This window comes from Hemitrygon akajei, chromosome 24 (genome assembly GCF_048418815.1).
Source record: "Hemitrygon akajei chromosome 24, sHemAka1.3, whole genome shotgun sequence".
Lineage (NCBI taxonomy): Eukaryota > Metazoa > Chordata > Chondrichthyes > Myliobatiformes > Dasyatidae > Hemitrygon > Hemitrygon akajei.
This window is the reverse complement of record NC_133147.1, coordinates 25,285,765-25,308,843: the sequence shown is the minus strand read 5'-3', so window position 1 is coordinate 25,308,843 and position 23,079 is coordinate 25,285,765. Positions and strand designations below refer to the sequence as shown.

Below are 23,079 nucleotides of genomic sequence, written 5' to 3'. Positions count from 1 at the left end.
GGTACAAAGCCACTGGATGGGTGGGGCGGAGAAGAGAAGATGTAAGAGTGAATTAGAGTACGAAATAGAGGAGAATCGAAGGAGGGAAGATTACCTGAAATTAAAATAATCGATCTTAACGCCTTCAAGCTGGTAACTATTCAGACAGAAATTGAGCTGTTGCTTCAACCTGGTAATGGCATCAACGGACTGTAATAGGTCATGCATAGGTCGGTATGTCGGAATGGGAATGGAGAATGGAATTAAAATGGTTTTCCAGATGGAAATCATTTTTTTGTGAAAGGAGTGGAAGTCACCCAGTCTACGTTGGGTCACACAGATGAAGAGGAAGCCGCAGCAAGAGAAACGGGTACAGTGGACGGAATCGGCAGATGCGCCGGTGAACTGTCGCCACACTCGGAAGGACTGTTTGCGGCCGTGAGTAATGCTGAAGGGGAAGTGAATGGGCAGGTACAGCACTTCTTCCGCTCGCAAGGATGAGTGCCAGGAGGAAGACAAGAGGTTTGGGCCGAATTGACAAGAAAGTGAAGGACAGTGAGATTCCTGCGAAAGCCGAGAACGGGATAGTAGGAAGTCACAGGCTTCTAATACTTCTACAACCGAAAAGAGCCTATTGATTACATCTCTATATTAAATATTGATTTCCGATAATACGCAATGACGTGGATGCAATTAAGTCAAATTAAGTCTAGACTTTTGAGCAAATTCTATTTGTGACCAAACGAGAAAACGTTCGCTCACTTAATGCATTGCTTTTCAGCAGGAACCTACTACTTCCGTGACGGAGCTAACGAATGTGAAGCGTTCAGCGGGAATTTCAACAGAATCTTCAATTCTTCCCGGAATTTGTTTTGAGTCACTGCGTAGATAAATGTGTTTGTGCAGCAGCTCAACATCTGAAACACATTGGTACTTTCCCTCAGGATAAATCTGGGGTCGCTGTAGCCTGTTATTGTAAAACCAGGTTGAAAACGCTCGATAAAGAAGAAGATAATATACGGCGTCCACAGAAGGATGAAACATCCCGAGATTGCAAAGAGCAGGACGATCGACTTCCTGCGGCTTTCCATCTCCGGGTCGTTCTGTCTCTCTCCTGTGGGGCAGCTGCGGAGTCTCCTACGAGCCCGACTGGCTGCCAGAATGTGCCTGACAGTCAGAGTGTTGAAAGAGAGAATAAGCAGGAACGAGAGGCAAGGGGTCAGAAGGAGATCCGTCCAATCAAATATTGTCCACGGCAGAAAAGAATAAAGGATATCCCTCCGTTTGCAATACCAGGGCACGTTGTCAACGATGTAGACTGGTTCGTGCAAAAAGTACCAGGGGATGTTGATCAGGCAGCCCAAAGTACAGACGACAGAGATAACTATGCCAGCGGTTCCGTGGGTGCAGTACTTTGCTTTGAACTTCTGACAGCAGATGGCGACATATCGGTCAAAGGTGAACATGACCGTTAACCAAACCGAACAGACCCTGGCGGCACAAATTAACGCAACGCTGAAACTGCAGACAGGCGTGATGGAGAGGAAGCTACCGGGAGAATAAATAGCGGGAATCCGGTTTAATATCACTGCGGTGATAATTACCAGCAGGTCCGTCACCGCCATGGACACGAGGTACCGGCTGATACATCTGGATAGTCCACATTTTCCCCGGGACAGGATCACAATGGCCACTATATTAACTGTGGGAGAAACAGTAGGAGATTAGTAACAGAACAGACCCGTTGCAAAATTAATTCAGTAGTTTGAACGTAAAAGTTTTCATAACTTCGGCATGCCGCCAACAAAACGATGTCAATTTTTTGTAGGTGTTCTCGAATTGTGATATTCCTAACTGACATCACAACCTAGTATGGAAACCGGAATGACCAATGATTAAAACGAGTACAGAAAGAAGGCTTAATTAACACAGGGTAATCAAATATGCACTCTGTGTCACACCTTATTGTGTACACCTGGACACCGGATCGTAGATGCGAATGTCTGATTAACTGATTACGTGACAGCAACTGAATTCATAAATAAAGATGAGAAATGGTCAGGAGGAGACGTTGTCAACTTGGGATCCACGGACTCCTCGGTCAGTGGCAGAGAAATTTTGGGCGCTCTGGTCAAGTTGGTTAGAATTAGAACATACATGAGAATTGGGTTGCAATGTGATCTCTGTTACATTGACCGTGAACCCATTTTTTTGCTGTCAAACGCCGTGGTTTCAGTGTCTCAAAACTGCTGATGTTCTGGGATTTTCACACAGAAAAATCTATGGAAAATGACACAAACAAACAAAAAAATACAGTGACCGTCTGTGGAAGTTCTTTCATTAAGTTCCTGCTTAATGAAAGAGGACTCCGAAGGATGGCTATAACTATTCAAGCTGACAGGAAGGCCGAAAAATACAAATAACCATTGCTTATACCCCTATATACACAGAAAAATCTGTGCCTACTTTGCTCCTTATTTATTCCACATTAGAAAATGTCGTCGATGGTCCTAACTAAGACGACATCGGCACATGAAGAGTTAAAATTGGTTCCAAGATTAATACATGGTAGTAAAACAATAAACCTATTCACTCTTGCTACAGATGGTACGGCTTATTCGCAAGATTCAACAAGTTCATTTATGTATTTTGTTACCTCTCTGAAATTGTCTGCACGTTTTTTGTGTCAAGAAAGTCGTCTAGTTAACTGCACAAAATTAAGGCACTCAGATTACATTTATCATCCTCTACCATTTACACATTGCCATGCCGTTCTTATCGATCTCTTCATGCTGAACATAGCGTCATGAATCAATATGACTTAAAGTATAAGTCATATTAATACTTTATAAGCAGTACTGTGCAAAAGTCATAGGCGCGCGCGAGAGCGCGCTCACACACACACACACACACACACACACACACACACACACACACACACACACACACACACACACACACACACACACACACACACACACACACACACACACACACACACACACACACACACACACACACACACACATAGCCAGTGTGTCTGAGAGGTTTCCACAGAACTGGAAGCTGTTTCTTTAATGTTATTTGCTTCCTGGGTTAAATTTGAATTGAAGCACCAGGTAGAAATATATCTCTATCTGCATTTGCCCTTGAAACTGTAATGTCTGTCAATCTTAAGGTTTTGTTAATAATTGTAAACATTTATTAGGTACAGTGCTCTGCAAAAGTCTTAGGCATCCGAGACTATATGTGGTACTTTATATACAATATGTCTTTTGTATTCGTTCACTTTATTAGGTACCTATAGGCAGCAACTCAATTCATAAATACCACAAGAGCATAAGCCCACCAATGTGTAATCAGTAAGAAATGCTTTACCTGGAACCGCGAATATTGCAAGAGCCGTGTAGTAAATTGCGTACACCAAGCCTCTGGGAGGGGCATGCATTTTCCGTGAGATTAACCGAGACCTGTTCTTGACACCAATCGCGCTTTTGTTGATTTCAGAAGGAGTCCTTAATATACTTGTCGTTCAAACATGAAAGCTAATTAAATAAGTTCATCTGGTTTACAATTCAATCACGTGGAATGAATTTAATGACTGATTTCACAATTAACATTGCTAACAGCTAATGGACATTCCCATGAGAGTAACTTCGTTAATTAGAACATTGCTGCAATTTTTCTCCATTTCTGATGAGGTTGGTCGTGTGGTTAGGGGTGGGAGGGGGTCGGGAGTTGGGGAACGTACTGTAAACACATTTAAATCTGAGTACTCAGTGTTCACAATTGCTATTCTCTTTACCTACCTTGGATTCCAAACGCATCGATCTGACTTTATATGACTTAATTATTGAAATCATATTTGTACATTATATATCATGCATTTTAAATATAATTTATGGACATATAGTGTATACATATACTCTGTAGCCACTTTATTAGGTACACCTGCAGACCGGCTCGTTGATACCAATATCCGATTAGACAATCATGCGAGAGTAATTCAATAAATAAGGACGATCTGACCAGAGGACAGCGAAGCAGAATTAGGCAATTCCATCAAGGCTGATATATTATCACTCTCCTTTTGTTCTCCTGCCTTCACCCCATAACCATTGACGCCCTTACCGATCAAGAACCTATCAACCTATCAACTTAAAATCACTCCCCGAGCTGTCCTCCACAACAATGAATTCAACAGATTCACCACATTCTGACTAACGATCTCTGCTTGAAACGAATGCCCTACAATTCGGATGTTGTGCACTGTGTTCCCAGAGTCCACTACGATTGGAAATACGCTGTTCACTCGATGTAGGCCTTTCAATATTCGATAGGTTTAAATAAGATCCACACTCCACCGACTCATTCTATAAACCACCAGAAAATACAAACCCAGAGCCAGCAAACGTTACCCATGCCTTTATCGACACAGATGGCTGTGGGACCAAGTCGCTGGGTGTTTTATGTTGTCCCAGAGGTTGATCGGTCCTTGATCAATCAGTGTTTCAAAGCAAAGGTTACCGAAGAGGCAAGGGAATGTAGTAAAGATAACAAACCTGTCATGATGTAATGGCGGTGAAATTTTTGGCCGAATGGCCTTATTTTGCTATGACATTCATAAGTTCGGTGGAGCAGGGGAGTTCAAAATCCCTGTGGTCACATCCTCAGCTGATATATTCAGAGGGCCTTCTGAAAGCTGAAACACATAGAGAAGAGCTAGGTGAGTGCTGCGTGGGAGCTTAATAATGCCGGTTAAACAGTTAGTGCAGTCACTAAGAGCACCATGGACCCCAAACACAGTAGGAGAGATGCACAACAAGTGAATTGCAACGTTAACTTGAAATTACGCAGGTATAGGAACTGCAAAGTTTCACTGGTAGATTTGACACTGGGAAGTTAACACGCTGACATGAGGTAAACCACCCAGTCAAAGTTGAAATGACATTTATCTTCAAAGTACCCACATGCAACACTGGGAGTCATTGTCATGCGGTCGATCACAATAAGTGCAAAAAAAAAACTATGGAAAAACTCCACATCAACAAAGACTGAAAAACAAACAAGGTACAAGCGCATTAAGTTGTGCAAATACAAACTTCATAAGTCAATAAGTAGGTAAATAAACAAACACATAAATAACCAGATAGATTGATTGATCCATAGCCAGACGGAGCACAGGAGGACAGACAGGTAGATAGATAGATAGATAGATAGATAGATAGATAGATAGATAGATAGATAGATAGATAGATAGATAGATAGATAGATAGATAGATAGATAGGTAGGTAGATAGACAAACTGACTGATAGATCCATCCATCATTACAAGGCAAAAAGCCAGTCAGCCAGACAGTCAGATATATAGATTGATAGACAGACAGAAAGACAGACACACTGACAGACAGACAGACAGACAGACAGACAGACAGAAATGGATAAATAGACAGAAAGATGGATAAACAGACAGATGGATAGATGGATAGATAGATAGATAGATAGATAGAGATAAATAGATAGATGGATGGAAGTCAGCATGTTGCCGGGATAATTGCCATATTGCAAATCCATATCTTTGGACCAGAGTGTCTACATTCATTCAAACTGGATTGCAGCAGTCATATCAAAGTTCAAAGAAAGTTTTTTTATCTATTCAGATAGATAGAGAGATAGCTAGATAAACAGACAGAACGACAGACATATTGACAAACAGAGATATATAAGTAGATAATAGACAGATAGATTGATGGATAGATAGATAGATTGATAGATAGATAAATAGAATTCAGCACGTTGCCGTGATAATTGCCATATTGCAAATCATTTATCTCTGGACCAAAGTGGTCACATTCATTCAAACTGGATTGCAACATTCTTATCAAAGTTCAAAGAAAAATTACTTATCTATCCATAAGGATAGGCAAATAGATAGATAAACAGACAGAAAATCAGACATATTGACAGACAGAGATAGATAAATACATACATACATAGATAGAGAGATAGCATTCAGCATGTTGCCGGGATAAAGACTATAATGCAACCCAAATAGCCCCAGACCAGAGTGCTAGACACTCATTTAAACTGGATTGCAACATTCATATCAAAGTTCAAATGAATTTTTTTGTCAGGCTGTCTGTAAGTCACCACATACAGCCCTGATACTCGTTTTCCTGCTGGCATACTCAGCAAATCTATAGTAGAGTAAACATAACAAGATTAATGGACGATCAACCGGAGTGCAGATGACAACAGATTATGCACATACAAATACAGATTATTATCAATAAATAACGAGAACATGATATAAAAGGATAAAACTTCCTTAAGTTGAGTTAATCGGCTGTGGGAACATCACAATGATGGAGCAGGTAAGTGTAATTAGCCTCTTTTGTTCAAGAGCCTAATGGTTAACGGGTACTAACTGTTCTTGGATCTGCTGGTGCGAGTCCTTAGGCTCTCTTAGCTTATACCTGGTAGCAGCAGCAGAGAAAACAGCATGATCTAGGAGGTGGGGATCAATGATGTTGGATGCTGCTTTCATACAGCAATGTGTCATGCAGTTGGGCGCAATGGTTGGAACGGACCTAATCCATTGCCTTTTGTAGGATTTTCCGTCAAAAGCGTTGCTGTTTCCATACCATGCTGTGCGCAGCCAGTCAGCATACATGGAATTGTAGCTGCCTGCAGAAAAGCACCCGACCAATTGGATCCTTACTATTCTAAGATAATTATAGCAATTACTTCTTGTCTCTATAAGTTTCTGCTGGTGCTACAAAGACACAGCTAGAATGTTTTCGGTGTAGTGAATATCAGTTTTAGAATTGCATAATATAACTGGCATATTTTGTGAAATTTGTTGCTTTGCGGCAGCAGTGGATTGCAGCGCATAATAACATTAAAGTAAAAATTACTATAAGAAATGCATATTTAAAATAAAAAGGAACAAAGATGTCGAGGTAGTGTCCATGACCTAATCGTCCATTGACAAATATGATGGCGAGATGAAGAAACGCGTCCTCAACCTTTAAGTGTCTGTACGCCCGGTAAACCCCTGCCCGATGATAGCAATAACAGCATGTGTTGGGCGATGGGGATCCTTAATGACCAATGATACCTTAAGCATCGCTGTTTGAAGCTGTCCACGATGCTAGGGTCGCTATTGCCCGTGTTGGAGCAGCTGTGAGTTTGCAACATTCTGCCCTCTCAGGCAGATACTTCAGACCCTGTATCCCTCTGTATTATTTCTCAGTTGCATGCCTTCTCTTCTTCCCCCTGTTTTTATTTCCTCCGCTGCAGAGCGTGTCTTAATCTTGTTCTCTGCTTTAGCCTCGTTTGACTCATTCGGCTCCAGCTCTGGCGTTCATCAACGAATTCTGGATGAGGCAGTGCTTTTGTCAAGTGACGCAGAACACTAACCCTGATTCTGACATGTGTGCCTATTGAGGACTGAGCGGGGAAAGATGGCAGGGAGATGGGGATCGTGGCTGAGGAATGTGGAATAGGTGGGAATGGGAAACAGGGCAGACTCTCTGGAATGATCAATAAGCCGTATGTTTGGAATTAAATGATTTTGCCCAGTGTCTCAAGTATGGGTGCGTCTGCACCCGTGTTGCCTCTCCGCCCCAGGAACTCGAGCTCTGTCGCACACTCCTTGCGTTACGCTCCACCTTCGCCATTCCCAGCACCTTTTGATTCCAGCGTAAGTAGATTGTACGCTTTCCGCTCATGTTGACAAGACAGTACCGTATATAAGGGTTGAGACTGTAATTACCTATTTCTCTGCGTAATCCCTGGCACTACGGAGAATTGTGAGCCTGTTTAGCTAGGATGTCTTCCACCTTTACCCATTAAGCCCGTGCGTGTCTGTACAGAGCCCCGATGTTGCGCTGTTTCCTTGGCAGAGGATCTGACGAATATTCGCACTATCGTTTAAAATATATGATACTCTGGGAATAATAAAGTCTCTTACCATTCACCTTCTGCTTCTCTTGTATCTTTCTACTAGATCACCCCTCAGCCCCCGAACGTTCGGAGTAAACAACACAAATTTCGCTACTCTCCTTATAGCTCTGACAGTAGTTAAAACGATCTAGTGACATTATGAAGAGAGCCCTGAACACCGGCAGAGACAGAGTACCTTTATTGCTGCTGGAAACGGCAGCGGCGTAACGGGCAGGAAGAAGGCTGATCCTTGTAACTCAATCCCTCGAATCCACAAGGCACCCTGGTGACCATCTCTTGAAACAACAAACTTCCTTTAAACCTGTCGTCCTCTCAGATTTCATGCTTCAGCTTAATGTTGCCAGCCTGGGGAAAAGATCCCGAGCTTTTATCGAAGCTAACCATAGATTCGTGGAGTGGTTGATATAAAGAACACAGAAACAGGACACTTTTGCTTGTAATACTTTTGAGTGCAATACTCTGCAAGAGTCTTTGGCACATATACGCATATAGGGTGCTTAAGACTTTGGAACATACTGTATTTGTCAATCTGAAACAGAGGGCGAGTTTGTTAATCTGGCGAGAGCAAAGGAAGTTGGGAGTAATGGAGCGTCGCGTGAGGGGTATGGGGCAGGCAGCAGATGAGTGCCAGGGGCGGGGATTGGCGTGGGTACAGGCACAACAAGCCCTCGCAACACCACAGCTATGTGGATCAAAGGACAACAGGTTGAGTTGACATATGGTGCAAACCCCTCGCACATACGAGTATCCTCGTGCACTCGCAACATTATCCCAAGCCATTGATATACCTAAAATCCTGCCATACTTCACTCTCTCTCTCTCTCACACACACACAGACACACACACACACACACACACACACACACACACACACACACACACACACACACACACACACACACACACACACACACACACACACACCATCATTGATGTATATTGATATCTCATACTTCCGCTAATATACTTTGAACTTTGAAATTTCACTGGGTAGCTTAGCACACGATGCCCCATTTACTCCAGAGTGCCCCAATTATCTCTCTGAAACTTTTCTTCCCCAGTACCCGCCAGAATTCAAGTTAGCATTGCAATTGATTTGTAGTGTGCCTCTCCTGCTGTGTCTAAAGTTCCTGATGCTCTTATTGACTGCAAAAACTGCTGACGCGGCATTATTAACGTGCCATTGAGGACGGACTGTATTCTTCCCTCTGTGTCTCAGCTTTCAGAAATCAGCCAAGGATCTGTGCAGAGAGATTTTGCTTTCCCGTTTCAGCCAAATGTATGAACGTCATAAAACATATGGCTGCGGCGCAGTATTAGGCCATTCGGCACACCGTCTGCTTCGCCATTTCATCATGACTGAGCTGTTATCCCAACCCCACTGAATGATTGGAGAATCGATCACCTCTGCCTTAAATATACCCAAATACTTGGCTCCACTGCCGACTCCGCCGTTATGTGCCCCGTAACTGGGTGTCTGACCAGCAGAGAAAGAAGAATCCGTTGGATTCTGGTGGTACCAAACTAAAGGTGTTTATTAGTAAACTACACAATACGATATCAAAAATGCAAATATATATATAAAACAAGTTAGCAGTAATAAACCTAAAAGTGTAGGAATAATAATAATCAATAATAAACAGGCTCTATCGATGTCTAGCGGTAAATGAATTGTCATAGGAAAGTATAGAGTTCAGTTCAGAAATGCTGAAATAGTTATGGTTGTTGCATTGAAATCGTTGGGGAGAGAGAGAGACAGAGAGAGCGAGCGAGAGGTAACAGCTACAGCAGCCAAACCTTCCTTTGCTTTCTTAATCCGTCGTATCATTGTGGTCATTCAGTTATGACCCCTCTGGTCTTCAGCTAGACCGTTCTTCTGTGGTGGACTCGTCACTCTGGCATGAGTGGACACACACACAAGTCCCCACCGACCCTGCTGCAACACTGTGAGCTTTACTGACTGATCTCCTGGTTCGGTCTTCGAAGCCCCCACCTTTCTGTGAGTTCCCAACACTCAATCAGTGTCCACTGGTTTGTCTGAAGGGTGTCTCTCCAGACCTGTCTTTTCATCCCCACTCACGGGGTCTCAGCTATCCATCAACTCTGAATGACTGTGTCCATCAAATCAGGCCACTCCTGCTATCTCCTGAGGAATGTTAACGAGCAAAGCAAAGTCCCTGTAGTGGAAAGTAAATAACCCTTGTAGAAGTCATAATACAGTACATCAACAGTCTCTCTCCCCCCTCTTATTTGTAGCAAATGTTCTTGCCTGGGCTTTCTCTCTCTCTCTCTCAATAGCAGCATAACAACAGCAGTAGTTCATAGTTCTCAGGAGGGGGTTGGGAATGGTTAACTTTGCACCCCATTGTCCATCAGGTCTGTCCACCACTCATAACAATAAGGTCTTAAGGTTTGAACAGCGTTTGATGGCTTTGGCCCTGTACTCTCTTTACGTTCAGCAATGGGGCAGGTTGGGTGTAATCTCTTGGAAGCCAACAGAATATAGAAAGGCTTACATAGAGTGGAAATTGAGAGGCTGATTCGTATCGTGGTGTAGACCAGGAATAGAGGGCACAGCATCAAATTTGTAAGACGACCATTTAGAGAAGAGTTGAGAGGAATAGGTAGAACGTGGTGAATCTGTGTAATTAATTTTCTCAGAGGGCTGTGGGAAAAAAGTCACGCGGTGCATTTTAGGCGGAGACTGATAGGTTGTTGATTCCTAAGGGTGTCAATGGTTATGGGGAGAAAGCAAGAGAACGGGCAAGAGAGCGATACTAAGTCGGCTGGGACGGATCTCTGAACTCTGGCCATATGGTCCTTATGAATTCAGCTTCTGTCACATGGTTAGCTGATCGGATATTTGTATTAACGAGCAGGTTTGTAGTGCACTTAATAAAATGTTCACTGTGTGCATGTATACATTATCTCAACAAAAAAGTATACATAATATAAAGTTATACATAGAATGAATAAATACGATTTAAATAATCAGGTCATAAATCTCAGATCGGTATGTTCGGCATGATAAGTTCGGTGAAGAGAATAGCAAATGTTGAATATTGAATTTTGACGTTTAAATGTGTATACAATAATTTCCCCACACTCACGCCCCCACCAAAATCATTAGAAAGGGAGATGAATTGCAGCAGTTTCCTAACTGACGAGAGCACTCTGATTGGGGTGCTATCAAATCTGTTTGCTCCTTCTCTGCTCTCAATGCTAATTGTGACGTCAGTCATTATGTTTGTTGACTGACTGTATCTTAAATTACTGTCAGTCCCTGTGATTGAACTGTGAACAACATGTGTTTATTTAACTGGTTTTCACGGCTTAACGTCAAGTATATAAGGACTCCATTCGAAATCGTCGGAAGTGCAATTGATGTGATGACCAGTCTCGCAGACCCTCATGGAAAATGCACACTCCTGTCAGAGGCCTGGTGTACATAATTTACTACACCGCTCTTGCAGTGATCGTGGTTCCAGGCAAATCGTTTCTTACCATTTAACATCTGTGGTCTTCTGTCTTGTGCTGTTGTGGTCTTCATGAATCGAATTGCTACCACGTGATTGGCTGAGGAGATATTTCGATCAAAGAGCAATACTACAGGTGTAACTAATGAAGTAAAAAATGTTGATCAACTACAACTGAACCTTTTGACCAACCTTTTTTATACCATTGCTCCTACCACTAATCGGGGGTGCGTAGACGCCAGGTTGGGAACTCCTACTCTTGAACACATCTACAGGTTTTAATGTATTCAGTTAGCGGATTAGCGGACCGGATATTAGCATTAACGAGCAGGTTTGCAGGTGCACCGAATAAACAGACCACAGGCTGCATATTTGATTACCTTTAGTGAATTAATCAAGATCGGAAGGCTTCTTTCTATATTCATTCTAGTTCCTGGTCATTGTGTTTTACATACCAGGTCGTAATGCAACCAGTTACTAACCAACGTTCATCTTCTTCAGTTTTCCAGTAATAGGGCGATCAAAACATGCACTCAACACTTTAGAAATCCGTTCTCCCCTTCTCCCCAAACCCTACGACAGCCCCTACCCCTAGTCACATTTAAGGAAAGGATGTTCATGTGCTGCAGAATATTAGAAGTCTTTTTTACCAGCGTGCTGTAGCGAGTGAAATCTTCTTTGCAGCTTTATGTTGTGGGAGCAGCGTCGCTGCTGGTGGTGCATAAAGACTAAATAAACTCATCAAAAAAAAGCTGTATCCGTCCTTGGTTAAAAGCCGGAGTCCTCTGAGTCAATGGTGAGGAGGAGAACACGAAACAAACTATTATACATTGTGGACAATATGTCACATCCTCTATAGGACCTGCTGAATAAGCAGCGGAGCGCTATTTCGATTTGTTGCATTCAGCTCCACTATCACAAAATTTCCTACCAAATACAAGAAGCAGATACAACAGCTCTCTCTGTGTAACAGGAGAACACGTATCATAGCACAATGATCTCTGTTTTATTATTTCCTACATTATTATTTCAGAGTATTGCAAATTGTAAATTATTATTGCGTATATTATTATTCTGTACTTTTTATATTTAGGTTTGTACACGGCTAGGTGTGTCTTTAATATCGCTACGGTAACAAAGGAATTTCCCTCTCGGGATCAATAAAGTATTTATGATTCTTACTATTATAAACGGTGAATGATCCAACCAATCGACACTACCGCACAATATTTAATTTGACACTACATATATGTTGTTGTGCTCCTATAGCACGGGCGTTGATGTTCGGGGTTCGGTTTTGCCATCCTCTTTAAGGAGTAACTGTATGCATAGGTTTCCCCTGGGTGTTTAGTTTTAAGCTCACAAAGGACGTACCAGTTGCTCTGATAATTGGTCATTGTAGGTTTCCCCGTGCTGAGGCTAATGCTGTCGGGGATTACTCGGTGGCGAAGCTCTGTAAGCGGAAAGGTCTCTTCCTTGCCTTATCTCTAAAAAAACAATCAAGAAGTTATATCTATTTTACCTGACTTAAGATTCATACAGCTAAATATTACTTCCTCATACTTGTACTCAGTGCTACATCAAATGAAAGGAAGCTCGCTCATTATCAGCATGATTCATTACTTTCCGGAGAACGATGGACTCCCTCTCTGCACTAATCCTCTTCACATTCTCCTTTCATTCGACCCCCAAGAGTCTAACATGTAACGCTTGGATAATAGTGTGTTATATTTCTTTCTGTTGGGAACCAGGGTAATGGTTAAAGAAGTAGATAACATCAATGAAACCTCTCCAAATGTTGCTTCATTTAAATGAAGAGTAGAATTACAATCACAATATAATTTATTATTAACATACCATATTGAAGGATATTTGCCTAAATTGAAAAGTCAGTTTTATATTTTTAGGGATCAAAATAATAAGCTCTTGGCTTCTGAATTAAAAGCAGCTAGTGCTAAAAGACAAATTTCAAAGATTTGAAAAAATAATGGAGAGCTAGCGAGTAACCAAGAAGAAATCAATAATACTTCACAAGATTTTTATTCTGATCTTTATAGATCGTAATTTCCTGCAGATTACTACAAAATGAAGGCTTTTTTACATAAGATTAAATTTCCTCATATTTCTGTTGAAGATCAACAGATGCTTGATGCTCCAATTACTGAGCATGAAATTCAGGAAGTTATTCTATTAATGCAGTCAGGTGAAGTTCCTGGACTGGATTGTTATTTGGCAGGATTTTTAAAAAATGAAAGGTTACTTTCTCCGTATCTTTTGGAAATATTTCATGAATCCTTTAAGAAGAGTAGTTTACCTTCTTCTTTTTATGAAGCATCTATTTCCTTAATCCTAATGAAAAATAAAGATCCTACTGAATATTCATCATGTAGACCTATTTCACTATTAAATGAGGATGCAAAAATTCTCTCTATGATAATGGCTAACCGCCTCAAAATTGTTTAATTAAAATCATCCCTAGGATCAAACGGACTTTATTAAAAATCTCTTTTTCCAATGTTCGGAGATTTACGAACATTACATATTCATCATTATCTAAGCAACCCCAATGTGTTATCTCTCTCTATGCTGAAAAGGCATTTGACAGAGTTGAGTGGCCATATTTGTTTACAGTATTAGAAAAATTTGGTTTTAGTAATAATTTCAATAGGTGGATTCAAACGATTTATAAGAATCCTATTGCCACGGTTATTACTAATAATTCCTCTTTTTTTCACCTTCACGTGGTACTAGACAGGGATGTCCATTAAGCCCTTTATTAATTAATCTTGAATTGGAGCCTTTGGCCATAAGACTGCGTGAAGCTAAAAATATTCACGGTATTTCTATGAATGGAGCCATACATAAGATTTCTCTTTATGCTGATGATCTTTTGGTTTTTATTTCGAATCCTGAGGAGTCAATTCCTAATCTTTTGGAAACAGTAAAAGTTTTTTTGTAAATTTTCAGGATATAAACTTAACTTGAATAAAAGCGAATTGTTTCCATTGAATGCTCCTGTTTTTATATATAATGATATTCCATTTAAAATTGTTACTTTTAAATATTTAGTAATTTTAATTACTAAAAAAGATAAAGATCTTTATAAAGCTAATATAGTTCCTTTAGTGGACTCCATGAAACAACTATTTTCTGGATGGAATCCACTTACTCTCTCTGTAATAGGTAGCATCCATGCTGTGAAAATGATGATTTTACCTATATTTTTATATATTTTTCAAAATATACTTATCTTTTTAACTAAAAAAAGTCATCTAATTGACTCTCTTATTTCGACTTTTATTTGGAACAATAAGAAACCAAGAATTAATAAGTATCATTTACAAAAATCTAAAAGAAGATGGTGGACTTGTACTTCCTAATTTAAGACAATTATTGGGCTGTTAATATCAGACAATTATGTTTTTGGATATATTGGCTCGACAAGAGCCAAAAACCAGTTTGGGTTGATTTGGAATTAAAAGCTGTTAAACAATTTCATTTAACCTCAATATTAGAAGCTGAATTACCTTTACAGCTCTCTAAAATTCCAAATTTTAATCTTTACCCGGTTATTAAACAGCCCTTACGGATTTGGTTTCAGTTTCGCAATTTTTAAAAAATGTTAAACAATTTAAACTGTCTAGTTCTTTATATCGAAACTTCTTTATTTAAACCTTCAAAAATCGATCCAATTGTTCTCCTATGGAGAAATAAAGGGATCCGTTCTTTTACAGATTTATTTTGTGATGGTCGATTGATGACTTTTGAATAGTTAATTAACAAATATTCTCTGGCTCATACAATATTTTCAGGTTAGACAATTTTTACAACAATATTTATCTAAGTTTCCATATTCGCAAGAATCTGATTTGTTGGATACCATTTTGAAATTGAATCCTTTAGTGAGAGGTTCCATTGGTAGAAATTATTATTTACTTTTATTACAAAAAGAGAACCTCTCACTAAAGATAAAACAAGATTGGGAGAGAGAACTTAATTTGACCTTTGTTAATGAAGATTGGTTGCGAGTTTTGAAAAAGGTAAATTCTTCTTCTATATGTGCCAATCACTGTTTAATTCAGTTTAAAATTGTTCAACGTTATTGTATAACACAGGATAGACTATTTAAAATATTTCCTAGTATAGACAACTACTGTGATAGGTGTAAAACTGAAGTAGCTACTTTGTCACATATGTTCTGGTCATGTTCTTCATTATAACCGTTTTGGAAATCTTTATTTTCCACAATTTCTAAAGCTCTGAATATTAATTTACAACCCAATAGATTGGCTGTTTCCATTTATTTATTTATTTATTACATTTTTAGAAAATTACAAAGAATAAATGTAATGATAAAATAGTAAGAAAAAGAAAAATAATATTAATCCTCCCTTCTCCCCTTAACGCCCCCCCCTTAACCCTTATCTAAAGAAAGAAAAAGAAAGAAAGAAGAGAAAGATTGCCTGGATATTGGAGGATCCCCACATGCTCTATGGAGTTCAAAATAATTTTAATATTTATTTTTACTTTCCCCAATTACTTTATAATTTTATCTTCAAAGGACCTATGTATTTAATCCTACCTTTTGTAGGTATGGGAGCCAAATTTTCAAAAATATATCATATTCATTTCTTAGATTATATGTAATTTTTTCAAGTGGAATACAACTATATATTTCATTATTCCAACGATCCATAGTTAAATATAAATCAGATTTCCAAGTAACTGCGATAACTTTTTTGGTTACTGCCAATGCAATTTTTAAAAAAAAATTCTGATACTTATTCAATTTAAGTTTCGGTATTGTCCCTTCAATATCTCCTAATAAAAATAATATTGGACTATGTGGGAGTTGTACTCCAGTAATTTGTTCCAATAAAAGTCTTAGATTTATCCAAAATGGTTGAATTTTAAAACAAGACCAAGTAGAATGTAAAAAAGTACCAATTTCTTGATTACATCGGAAACATTGGTCAGACATATTTGAATTTAATCTATTTATTTTCTGTGGTGTTATATATAATTGATGTAAAAAAACTATATTGTATTAATCGAAGTCGAACATTTATTGTATTTATCATACTATCAGAACATAATCTTGACCAACTTTTTCCATCAATTTTAACATTCAAATCAGATACCCATTTTGTCTTGATTTATGAATTCCTGATTTAATTGTCTGTTTTTGAATCAAATTGTACATACAAGATGTGATTTTTTTAATTTTTCCTTTTTGAATTAATACTTCCATTTCACTAGGTTTTGGCATCAACATTGTTTGACCCAGCCTTTCTCGTAAATAAGCCTTTAATTGAAAATAACAGAAAAGAGTGCTGTTTGATATTTTATATTTATTTTTTAATTGATCCAACGACATCAATATACCTCCTTCAAAACAATCACCTATATATTTAATCCCCTTTTGGAACCAATTATGTAAAAGTTTATTATCCATTGTAAAAGGAATAAGCCTATTTTGAATTAAAGTTCTTTTTGCTAATAAAGATTTCTTTATCTCATCGTCCATATTTACCTTATTCCATAAATCAATCAAGTGTCTTAATATAGTGTCTTTTTCCCGTATCCATTTGGAGTCCCATTGATATATAAAATCTTCTGGTATGTTTTCTCCTATCTTATCTAATTCTATTCTAATCCATGCTGGTTTTTTTTTCATCAAAAAAAGACGCAATAAATCTAAGTTGATTTGCTTTATAATAATTCTTAAAATTTGGAAGTTGTAACCCTCCTAAATCAAATCTACATGTCAATTTTTCCAGTGATATTCTTGACATCTTTCCTTTCCAAAGAAATTTCCTTACATATTTATTCAGTTCTTGAAAAAACTTCTGAGGTAATTGTATTGGTAAAGTTTGGAATAAATATTGCAATCTAGGAAATATATTCATTTTTACAGCATTAACTCTACCTATTAATGTTATTGGTAACATCATCCATTTATGAAAATCCTCTTTTTTTGAATAATGGCAAATAATTTTGTTTATATAATTTTTTTACATCATTATCAACTCTAATACCTAAATATTTTATCCCATTTATTGACCATCGAAATTGAGTTACTAATTGACATTGATTATAATTTCCTTTGGTAAGGGGTAAAATTTTACTTTTATCCCAATTTACTTTATACCCTGATACTTTCCCATATTCTTCCAATCTAAAAGATAATCTTTGCAAAGATTGCAATGGGTTTGTTAAATAAATCAAAACATCATCAGCAGATAAATTAATCTTATATTCTTCTTGAATAACTCTAAAGCCCCCAATGTCTGATCTGTTCTAATTAATTCAGCTAATGATTCTATTGGCAATACAAATAAAGCAGGTGATAATGGGCAGCCTTGTCTAGTTGACCTCGTTAATCAAAATTCTGTTGAAATCTGACCATTTGTAACTACTTCAGCTTGAGGATTAGTATTTAAGGTTTTGATCCATTGTATAAAAGATTTTCCTAACTCATATTTTTCCAGTACCTTAAATAAAAAATCCCATTCCAATCTATCAAATGTTTTTTCTGCATCCAAAGCAACTGCCACACTCATTTCCTCTCTTTTTTTGTGCCAAATGAATTATACTAAGTAACCGGGTTATATTATCCATTGATTGTCTGTTTTTAATAAAACCTGTTTGATCTATATATATTAATTTTGGTAAATATTTAAATATTCTATTAGATAAAATTTTTTGCTATTATTTTATAATCTGTATTCAACAAAGAAATAGGCTTATATGATGTTGGTTTTAAAGGATCTCTATCTTTTTTTGGCAATACAGTTATGATCGCTGTTAAAAAAGATTGTGGGAGTTTATGCATTCTTTCCACTTGATATATTAATTCCATAAAAGGAGGAATTAATAAATCTTTAATTTTTTTTATAAAATTCAGGAGGAAAACCATCTTCTCCTGGGGATTTATTACTCTGAAGTGATCCTAAAGTTTCTTCAACCTCTTTTAATGTAAAGGGCATATCTAATCCTTTCTGTTCTTTCAAATTTAATTTTGGAAGAGTTATTTGTGATAAAAATTTATCTATCTCAGCAATCTTATTTTGTGATTCTGATTGATATAGTTCAGTATAAAAATTTTTAAAGTTTCATTAATTTCTAAAGGTTTATAAGTAACCTTATTTACACTTGTTCTAATTGCATTTATTGTTTTAGAAGCCTGTTCTGTTTTCAACTGCCAAGCAAGAATCTTATGTGATCTTTCACCTAATATTTCTGTTTAGTTCTCATAATTACTTTTTCTGTACGATATGTCTGGAGTGTATTATATTGTAGTTTTTTATAAACAGGTTGTCTTCGTTTTTCTTCTGTCATATATCTTTGAGATTCTTTTTCTAACTTTATGATATCTTTTTCCAATTGATCTATTTCTGCCATGTATTCCTTCTTAAGTTTAGATGTATAACATAATCTGACCCCTTAAATATGCTTTCATCGCTTCCCATAATACAATTTTATCCTCAACTGAATGTAAATTTGTATCCAAAAAAAATTGAATCTGTTTTTCATAAAATCACAAAAATCTTGACGTTTTAATAAAATTGAATTAAATCTCCATCTATAGATCGATTCCTTCTTATCCATCATTATCATTGTCATTATCAAGGGGGAATGATCTGACAGTATTATTGCTTTATATTCCACACTTTTCACTCTATCCTGAATATTTTTTGATAATAAAAAAAATCAATCCTTGAGTAAGTTTTATGTCTATTTGAATAAAATGAATAATCTCTTTCTCTTGGATCAATTCTCCATATATCAATCAGGTTTAAATATTTCATTAATGATAAAGTTAGTTTTATTACTTTTGATTTTATAGCAATTTTAGTTGACCTATCCAAAACTGGATCTAAACAAAAATTAAAGTCTCCACCTATTAATATTTTATCATGTGCATCAGCCAAGTTCAAAAAACTTCTTGTATGAATTTTGCATCATTTTCATTTGGTGCATAAATTTTCATAAAGGTCCGTAATTCTGAAAAAAGTTGACAATGTATAGTCACATATCTCCCCACATAATCAATTACTACATTTTGTATTTTAATTGGTAAAGTTTTATTAACCAAAATTGCAACTCCTCTCGATTTTGAATTAAATGAAGCTGCAATGACATTTCCAACCCAATCTCTCTTTAATTTCTTATGTTCTGTTTCTGTTAAATCTGTTTCCTGTAAAAAAGCTATATCTCCTTTCATTTTCTTAATATATGTTAAAACTCTTTTTCTTTTCACAGATCCATTAAGTCCATTAACACTAAAACTTAAAAAATTAAGTAAATTAATCATTCCTAATACCTTGGGAATTCTTTGAAATTCCCCATGTTGCTATGAGTCTCTCCCCAACCATCCAGGCAAAAAAGAAGAAAAATGGAAAAAAGGTAACTATTATATAAGATAAAAAAACAAAATACCCCCCACTAATGTTGCGAATAAAAAGAACACAACATTACCCCCACCCCATTTTACGGGTCATGGCAATCGCCATGATTGTACACGTGAAACTCGTAGCCATCGATCAGGAGTTCCTCCAGCTCCCCTGCAAAAAAAAAAGAAAATATATTAGTGAAGAAAAAAAAGAAAATAATTAATGTCTCTACTCCCAATTAATACTCCTCAACTATTTTTGTTTTCCTTATAAATGTCCGTCAAGTCCAACCTTATTCCAGTCTTCATCATTAGTCCACTTCATTTCTATAATTCTTTAGTCCTCTTCGTGGACATCAGGTAATTCTTGTACAAATTTCTCCACTTTCCGGTAGTCAACGAAAAATCTTCTTTCTTCGTTATCCAGGAAAATTATTAATTTTCAATAAAAATTTATAGCCCTTTTCCCATAAAGATTGTTTCACTGGATTAAATTCCTTCCGCCTTTTCAGAAGATCGTAACTTACGTCTGGATTAAAAAAAAACTCTTTTCCCTTCTATTATCAATGGCCCATTTCTCTTTTTAGCACCTTGAGTAGCTGCCTTCAAGATCATTTCTTTATCTTGGTACCTTAAGCATTTTATCAAAATTGATCTTGGAGTTTGATCTTGTTGAGGTCTTGGTCTTAAAGCTCTGTGTGCTCTTTCAATTTCATTTACTTGGCTTCCTTCTTTCATTTCCAAAATTTTCGGAATCCATTCTTGAAAGAATTTTATTGGATTTTCCCCCTCTGTACCTTCCATAAGACCAACAATTTTAATATTATTTCGTCTACTAGAGTTTTCAAGCGCATCTATTTTTTTCCAACATCCATTTTCTTTCTATTGTCCAGGCAAGATTATTGTCTTCTATCTTATCTATTCTTTCAGTGTTTTCTTCCATTTTTACTTCCATCTCTTTAACTTTATTATCCATCTTCTTTTGTTTTTCCACCACATTATCGAGTGTATTCTGCATCCTTCTTATATCTGTTCTTATAGCTTTTAATTCATTCATCATATATATCAGGATATCTCTTATGTTTCCTTTAATCTCCTCATTCTTTTCCTCTTCTTCATCCTCTGTATTTCCCAAAGAGTCTGATTCCACTTCCGATTCACTTCCAATTTCACTTCCAGCCGTAGTTGGGATTTGTAGTTTTGTTAATATCAGTTCATGCATACTTGTTTCTTTGCACATGCGTTGTTCTCGCCGTTTCTTCTCAGAGACCGCCGACATTGCTGCAACTTCCTGTCCCGCATCATTAGAAGTGCCATGCACTTCGCCGGGAGGAGATCTAACGTGAGTCCGAGACGGTTAGGTCTTTTTCCCCGCCGATTTGCGCAGTCTTCGAAGTAGTAACTTTCTTCTGTTTCGGTTTAGGAGCCATATGCAAAAATAATCTTGAGTTGCTTATAAACAGTTTCTAGTAGGTATTTATTAACTCTTCTTCATTTAAACCCTATTTTATTACTTTTTACGAGGGAGCTGGATTCCCAACGTCTCGACCCTACGTCATCACGTGACGCCCCCCTAGATTGGCTGTTCTATTCGGAATAGTTCCGCATCATATTCAGGGTATTTCATCTTCAGATCATCATGTAATTGCATTCGTTACATTATTGGCAAGAAGGGCTATTTTATTAAAATAGAAAGATACCTCTGTCCCTACATTAATTGAATGGTTTTCCCAAGTAATGTTATGCCTCAGTTAGGAAAAAAAAATTAGAAGTAGAACTTTTGATCCCTAATTCGATTTTGAGAGAAGATGCGGCTCTTCTGCCAAATATTACCATTTATTTGTGTTATTTTATATGGTTTCCTTCCAATCATATTCTGTATAAACATGAAATGGCAGTTGATGATTATTTTTCTTTATTTATATACATGTTGGTAAAACGTATTGTTCGGGGGATTTATTCCTAATGGGGTTTTCCCCTTTTGTTGTCGTCAGTGTTTTTTTCTTAGTTAGTTGGGGTTCTCTTTTTTTCCTTCTTTATATATATATATGTGTGTGTGTGTGTGTGTGTGTGTGTGTGTGTGTGTGTGTGTGTGTGTGTGTGTGTGTGTGTGTGTGTGTCTGTGTGTGTATTTCATTTTGATATATTACGATCAGTTTTTTTCACTTCAGCTTTATTAATTGTATGTATATTAATTTGTTGAAGTTTTGTATCGTTTTATAGCTATAGATTATGTATCCATAAAAAGATTCTAAAATGAAAAAAATGAAGAGAGGCATAGATAGTGTGAATTGTAAGAGCCTTAATAATTCCCAGAACCCAACTGCCGAGTACCATAGATTAGAGGCGTTGTTTTAAAAGATATATGAGAATGTCACATGAGGTTCTATAAAAACACTACACGTCTTTCTGGTAAAGATGTTGATATCTCGAAAGCTCCTCAATGCGCATGCCGAAAATGTAATCATACAGAACATCACGTGATAATTATCCAATTTTTTTTTGTGTACGGAAACCGTGAGCTCGATGGTTTTTTTCCTCTTCCTGTTACTGAAAACACTTGTGTGAGACACTTTATTGGGTTTAAACAACAATAGGCAGTTCAAAAGCGCACCATGCTAGAAACCTTTGAGCAACAAACACAAAATGCTGTAGAAATTCAGCAACTCAGGTAATATTATAGAAGGGAATAAATATTTGACGTTACAGTCGAGGTCCTTAATTAGATATGCAAAAAAGGGAGGAGAAGCCAGAATAAAAAGTCAGGCATAGAAAGGAGTAAAAGGTGGAAGTTAATAGTGAACACAGGTAAGGAGGCAGCGGAGCGGTGGGGAGGCGGTGGGTTTTTTTTTTGAAAGAACAAGGTGGTGCATGATACATGCAAAGGCATAGGCTCATATAACCTGAGAATGACCTCAGCGTAACAGCAATAGGCCATACATAGCTCGATATGTTGGAATGGGAATGGAGAATGGAAGTAAAATAGTTGGCCAGATGGAAATCCTTTCATTGCAACCGGACCGAGAGTTACCCAGTCTACGTCAGTTCTCACGGATTTAGAGGAAGCCGCAGCAGGAGAACCGAATGAAGTAGACGGTAGCAACAGACACACAGGGGAACTGTCGCCACATTCTGAAGGACTGTTTTCATTCCTGAATGATGCTGTACGAGGATTGAATGGGCAGGTATAACGCTTCTTGCGCTCGCAAGGATAGGTGCCAGGAGAAAAACAAGTGGGTTGGGCTGATTGGACAAGAACAT

The 23,079-nt window shown here is 37.6% G+C and overlaps 1 protein-coding gene across 1 annotated transcript; it reads right to left on the bottom strand.

The window, feature by feature from the left end:
• Nucleotides 1-770: 770 nt before the first annotated feature.
• Nucleotides 771-3,427, bottom strand: LOC140715658 (probable G-protein coupled receptor 139). The gene is made up of 2 exons (XM_073028022.1): nucleotides 3,358-3,427; nucleotides 771-1,681 (listed from the first exon to the last, which is right to left on the bottom strand). The coding sequence occupies exons 1-2, from the start codon at nucleotides 3,425-3,427 to the stop codon at nucleotides 771-773; spliced, it is 981 nt and encodes a 326-aa protein (XP_072884123.1).
• Nucleotides 3,428-23,079: the final 19,652 nt, after the last annotated feature.

Coding starts and splice junctions, on each gene's coding strand:
- LOC140715658 (XM_073028022.1), bottom strand. CDS start 3,427: ATGCATGCCCCTCCCAGAGGCTTGGTGTACGCAATTTACTACACGGCT. Junction 1,682..3,357: donor TGCAATATTCGCGGTTCCAG/GTAAAGCATTTC, acceptor TTTCTCCCACAG/TTAATATAGTGGCCATTGTG.